Below are 6,756 nucleotides of genomic sequence, written 5' to 3'. Positions count from 1 at the left end.
TGCATTTCAAGAATAAAGGTAACCATAAAATAGGACAAACTATAAGGTCAAGGGGAGTGGTAACACTCTTAGCAGTTTGCCACGTCAGCTTTTTGAGTGTCACTTTCATTTTTCTCTTATTAACACCTAAACTTAACATTTGGTAGGGAGTGATAACACTCCTAGCATTCCATTTTTTTATTTTCTTTTTTCTAATTTAATTTGATTACTTTATTTTAATAAACAAACATTTTTTATTTAATATTAAATAAAATATATTTTTTTAATTAAATTAATTTATTTAAATATACAAACATTTTTTGGTGCACAAATATTAAACACACTTTATTTTTTTAAACCACAATTAATATAATATAAATTATATTGGGGTAAAAATCAGATTTATTAATAAAAAAAAGTTAGTAAAAAGTTGAATTTTTAATTGAATGGGTGTAAAAATCGGATTTATTAATAAAAAGGAAGGGGTTGAATTGAATTTTGTTTGAATGTTAAATCTACTGGAATTAATTTTTCCACCAATGAAAATCAAGCACTCTCTCTCTCTCCTCTCTCTCTCTCGTCTCGTTAAAGAGAGAGGGCTAGGGGGTGGTGTGCATTTGGGCTTAACATGTTTAGCGAGGTTTCTTGACACCCCCACTCCTTTTAGCCTAAAAGGAACGTAACCTTTGTCGATTTATATACAAAAAGTACTCTTAAAGAATTATATAAAATGCCATTAGGCCTTTAAAGAAAAAACGTTGAAGATATAAAGTAAAAAGTAAAAAAGCAGAAAGGGAAGAATTATATTTGCAGAAGGCTGGGAAAAAGAAGAAAAGGCAGGCAACAAACAGGCAGTGCGAGTGTAGTGTATGGTAGCATAAGTTTATGTTTGATGTATATTTACATTTTTACCCCTGACTGTGAACAGGTTACAGAAGAGACATGGCACGTGGCAGGCATGTGAGGGCGTGGACACTTTAGTTGATCGTGGCTGCGGCTCTAAAACATAGCCACCCAAAGGTTGTGAAAGTGGCATCACCACCACCATCCATCATTATCACAAGATTCTCATGCGCAAACGTTTGTTATTTGCTAATACTATCACAATGTTAAATTACAATTTTATCCCTATACATCTAATTAGAAGATTATAATTATAGTTATAATCATGGTCATAAGTATGATTTATGTGATTATGAGACTAAATGTCTTAACATAAAATGAATAAAAGAAAATTCCATATGAAGGAGTATTAATTAAATACAAATGGAGCACTTTGTGTCATGACCTAATATTGGTGTTTTTGTTTATCTAATATATGGACGCTGGAGTTGTTTTGCATTATAAAAAGTAAAAATATGAAGATGGTTATGGTTATGGGTCAGATGTGGGATTGACTTTTGAGAACATGCACTAAAAAAAGAAAGGAAGAGTTATAAAGTTTTTTTCCTAGTAATTTGGATCTAAGATTATTTATTTATTTATGACTAAATTACACAATTGGTCTTTTTGTTTTATTAAAGTAATAATGTAGGCTAAATTTGCATTTTGTTGTATTTAATGTCTTGTGGTTTTATCTTCTCTAAATCACGCTTCCGAAAATGGGCGTTGTAATACAATGACTGATTTATTTATTTTTTGTCATTTATTATTATTATTATTATTATTATTATTATTTTAAATTTGCCGAGTTATGATTTAGAGTTTACAACATTTTGTTCATCTTCGACTCGAAACAAACATCAATCCAGACGTCAACCAAAATGCGTCTCAAAATCTTCAACTATTTTTGTTTCGGGCCTAAAATCAAATCATTTCGTCAATCAAAGCGAACCCCAAAATAATTTCCAACATCGAAGAAAGAGCTATTGAAATAGATAATGATATTTAACTAGAAATTCAAACCCTAATAAGAAATAAAGAATCCCTTCTCATAAAAGGAAGACCTTATTGATATAGAGAGTTATATTAGATAAAGATCAAAACCCTAACCAAAAGTGCATTGAAGCTAAGGTGAATGAAACAAGGAATTGGTTGCAAAAGTGCATTGAAGCTAAGGTGAATGAAACAAGGAATTGGTTAACGATGAAGTAAACAATGCATAATTACGGTAAACAATGCATGATTACGGTGGATAAATTATTAACTAATGTTTAAATCCTGACATTATTCAGCTATGTGGTCATGAAGGTTCGTCTGCAGTGATTCTAAAACATTAGGCATAACATCATGTTTGCACCAGATAATTAGTCGGTACGTGAAAGATGACTTTTCCAAAAAAAAAACTATATATTGAATTTTGTTATTTATTGTCTCCCACGACTATCTCATGCAAACAACAACAAAAATCTTATTGGATAAAATCATTTTATGATATGACAACTCGTAAAATGTAAACCCAAAATAAAAATATATATAATTCATAAGCAATTTTATAAAGTAAAAAAGATGAGTAAAACACCGTGGTCCGCTAATTAACCCACGGCCCTCAATTCGATTCGTCAAACTTTATATTTACAAGACATTTATTGTTGTGGTAAATTCCTTATATAGAATATTTGATAGCTTTGACTATGACTAAATCGTCATTTCCAAATTATTACGTTTCCCGTTACTAATAAATTGAATTTGGTTAATCTTTTAGTAGCAATTAAGATAAACCCTTGCTAAAAGATATTCTAATATTTGTTCCAATTAAAGGTTTTAACAAATTATAACATGAAATAAAATTTCAATTTAAATGGAGGTATAAAAACAGTTTGAATGCACGTAGAGAGAACATAGGGCATGACATGTTCATCCCACTTCTCTGGGGAAGAAGTTTCTCCATAACCGCATTCTCTCCTCTCTTTTCATCTCCTCTTTCTTTTTAATTAATTTCTTTCATAATCGTTAATCATTCATTTCATTAATTTGACAAGACAATCTGTTAATATACGTACTGTTTCCTATATATAATCATCCCTCTCTACTCCATTAACTCCCAATCTCACTCTCTCTCCAAGGTTCCTGAGTTTTCCGGCAATGGCGAAAGTAGTTTTTCTACTGATTTCTACGCAGATTTCGTGTTTTTGATCGTTTTACGTGATGGATTTTGATTATTTTTGCAGAAGAAGAACGGAAACAACAACAGCAACCACCACAACAATAACAACAACAACAGCAACAATAACAATGAGAATGAAGATAACGATGGAAAGAAGCAGAAAGGTTCTAGTATTGTAGTGGTGGTTCTGAAAATGGACTTGCACTGCGAAGGCTGCGCCGGTAGAGTCGTGAAAGCAGTTCGTAGTCTCGATGGTGATTTAAATATCTTAATTTGTCTGTTTTTTGTTAGATTTTGCTTCAGATTTCTCGTTTAATTCTCTGTTTTTAAGCGCTTTGTTTTTGAACATTTGATCATTGAATGTATAGGTGTTGAGTCTGTGAGAATCGGTGACAGTGAGCTCAATAAACTGACGGTCATCGGGAACCTCGACCCGGCAAAACTCCGGCAAAAGGTTGAGGAAAAAACTAAGAAAAAGGTGGAACTCATCTCTCCGGCGACTAAAAAGAACAATGACGGCGAGAACAACGACAACCGATCTGACGGCGGCGACGGAGGCGGAGGAGATAATAAAAAGAAGCAGCAAAAATCATCTCCGGAGAACCAACAACCGCCTTCTGATAAGGCAAAAAACGCCGTTAAGAAAGACGAGAAGAAACCCAAAGAGGTTAATATTAGTAACCCAAAAGTCTTTATTGTTAACATGCGCTATTTGAGTGTCGGTTACCTTTACTAATGTGACGTCGTTTTGGTTAACCAGCTATCGGTGACGACGGCGGTTTTGAAGGTTCCGTTACACTGCCAGGGTTGCGTTCGGAAGATTCATAAAATTATCAGCAAAACAAAGGGTAATTTTGGAATTTTGGTTTCTCCTATCAATGTTGGTTGCTGTTGTTCTGTGATTTAACTGTCGATTTTTTTTACAGGTTTTATTGAGATGTCGATTGATAAGAACAAGGATTTGGTGACTGTGAAAGGGGCGACTGATATGAAGATGCTGGCGGAGGTTCTGAAGCAGAAACTGAAGAAGGCGGTGGAGATAGTTCCGGCGAAGAAAGACGGCGGTGATGAGAAGAAAGGGAAGGGTGGCGGTGGTAACGACGGAGAGGAGAAAGGCTGCGGCGGCGGCGGCGGCGGCGGCGGTGGCCAGAAAAAGGGGAAGAAAGGTGGCGGCGGAGATGACGGAGACGGAAACGATGGTACTGGTGGGAAGGTGGAGGCGTACAAGATGGAGAGTTTTGGAGGTCCGTATCCACATTTTGAATATGGGTCGGGTTATGCGGATTACGTACATGCCCCTCAGTTGTTTAGCGATGAGAACCCAAATGCTTGTAGTGTTATGTGAAGGATGAAGGGCAAAAATGGAAAATGGAAATACAAAGGGCCAAAGGGGTAGTCAGTTGTATATAAAACCGACTAACGTCGTATCTTTCTGGTTTCCTTTAAATGATATTTAAAAAATATTTTTATAAATGATAAATATGGATTTCAATGATTTATCGAGTACCATTTAAGAAAAATTTTAAAATGATATTTAGAAAGATATGATTGTTATTCTCAATCTTATGAAGTAGATGGAAAAAGGAAATGTATTTTTGTAATTTTGGAAAGGGAGTTTAATATTGCTTTCTTCTTTATGTTATTTAAGTGGTTGGTTTTTTATCACTGAATTGAAATAGTATAATCTGTAGCATCCCGTGTTTTGTAAGCACGAAACAAAAACTAGAAAACCACTTGGAAAAATCAAAATCACTCGTGTTTTGTAAAAATAATAATAATAATAATAAAAATACCACCTAGGAAATAATAAGAATAATAATACGAGTAAGCTACTCAATGCTTGACAAAATTCAAAACCCAAAAAGCCTTATAAAAGATACCACCGTGAAATATAGGCTTCACAAGAGCTAAACGGACAATGTCTATATATTTATTCTAGGGATGATATTCGGGTCGGAACCGAACTGAATCGAACCGAATCCGAATAACCCGAAAACCGAATAAGGGTAATTGCATGAACCGAAAACCGAACCGATTAACCAATGTGGGTTCGGTTCGGGTATTATCCGAATAACCCGAATAACATGTGCAAGATGATTAAGAACCTAATATAACCGAAAAAAACCGAATAAACCATATTAGGATTCTATAACCTGAATAACCCGAATAATAGAATAACAATGTGCTTTTATACATCAACATAAGACATTCAAAGACTAACATAACATAATAACACATTGAAAGAATAACAAATACATAGTAGATTAACATAATGAGAATTAATTATTTACATGAGTTTTTTGAGTTTGAGCCCAATTCTCCATTACTAGACAAAGTAAGAATAATATTTACATAGTAGATTAACATAATGAGAATTAATTACTTACATGAGGTTTATGAGTTTGAGTCCAATTTTCCATGACTAGACAAAGTAGGAATAACATTTACATAGTAGATTAACATAATGAGAATTAATTACTTACATGAGTTTTTTCAGTTTGAGTCCAGTTTTCCATGACTAGATAAAGTAGGAATTCATGAATCCTTAGAGACAATAAGAAGGACACTGTTTTGCCAACTTCAAACTAAGCTCTTAATACTCAAGGACTAAACATCCAATTCTCAGAACTGGACCTAATGAACGTCCTAAGTGATAAAGTCTCTGACTTTACACCTTTTCATGGCTAATAAGGGCATGAGACTAAACCCTAAGTCTATTAAACCTTTAAATCCTCAAGAGCTCATGCATGGATAGATAGGAGTGACCAAGATCCCATTTTTATGATTCTACAAGCTCAGAAACATCTATAAATGACACTCATAAGGTCTGGAGTAGTTCATACCCATAAATACCAAGGTTAAGGGACAAAAAGCAGTCGTTCTTTCAATTTGCTGGTACGTCACCTTTGGGTAAGGTCACGTTTAAGACGGAACACAGTTGGCCTGAGGAACATTGTGTTCTCTCTTGGGAAGTGTGTCATGTTGTGTTTATAAGTTGGAGTAGGCATTCAAATGTTTATTTTGTTTTCTGATCATGTGTGGTCATGTTTCGTCTGACGATGTGTCAATGGTAGTTGTGATGGGTTTTAGGAAAAACAAATAAACCAGAAAACAATTCCTAAGTTCACATGCAACTTACTTTGGATCTATGTTTTAACTATTGAACATACAACTTTGAATTGCAAAACAAGAACCCTAGAAGAGGAGGCAATTTTCGAAAATAGTAAACTAGGGTTTAGGAGTTACATACCTTTCAATTGTTATAGCAAACAATTGATAATTCCCTTGATCTTGATCTTGATCTTCTTGGAAGCTTAGCACCACAAGTGTAATGCCTCTAATGGAATCACACCCAAGAACTAGCAAGAAGGAAACTTGGAGGAGAGAGGGTAGAGTGAGTATGCAATTTCGGCCTAGGGTTTCTTCCCAGAAGTGGTGACCGATTTTGAGAGCTGGGAGGCTCCTTATATAGCTGAGGGATCTAGGGTTTTGGGAAAACCCTAATGCTCCTTTGCTTAGGGCCTAAGCAAACCCAAGGGCCTTATCCAAAGCCCCCTTGGACGAAATCCTTAGGGTTTCCCCTATAGATTTCGTCCACCTCCTTCCAAGGAGGTTCTGGAGCCTTCCAGTCAACTATCTGATAATTGCAAACTAGTCCCTGCACTTTATAATTAATACTTTTAACCCCAAAATTAATTCTGATTAATTTCTGGCTAACTATTAATTAAACA

General features: G+C 34.7%; 1 protein-coding gene across 1 annotated transcript; it reads left to right on the top strand.

Moving 5' to 3' along the window:
- The first annotated feature begins 2,760 nt into the window (after positions 1-2,760).
- LOC145157166 (heavy metal-associated isoprenylated plant protein 3-like) lies at positions 2,761-4,520 on the top strand. The gene is made up of 5 exons (XM_079076266.1): positions 2,761-3,012; positions 3,090-3,279; positions 3,394-3,692; positions 3,786-3,873; positions 3,952-4,520. The coding sequence occupies exons 1-5, from the start codon at positions 3,004-3,006 to the stop codon at positions 4,368-4,370; spliced, it is 1,005 nt and encodes a 334-aa protein (XP_078932392.1). The 5' UTR covers positions 2,761-3,003; the 3' UTR covers positions 4,371-4,520.
- Positions 4,521-6,756: the final 2,236 nt, after the last annotated feature.

The sequence above is a fragment of the Lactuca virosa genome, chromosome 1, assembly GCF_052849685.1.
Source record: "Lactuca virosa cultivar CGN04683 chromosome 1, Lactuca_virosa_CGN04683_v6, whole genome shotgun sequence".
In the NCBI taxonomy this organism is placed as follows: domain Eukaryota; kingdom Viridiplantae; phylum Streptophyta; class Magnoliopsida; order Asterales; family Asteraceae; genus Lactuca; species Lactuca virosa.
Note: the sequence above shows the minus strand (reverse complement) of the source record. Positions and strands in the feature narration are given on the sequence as shown.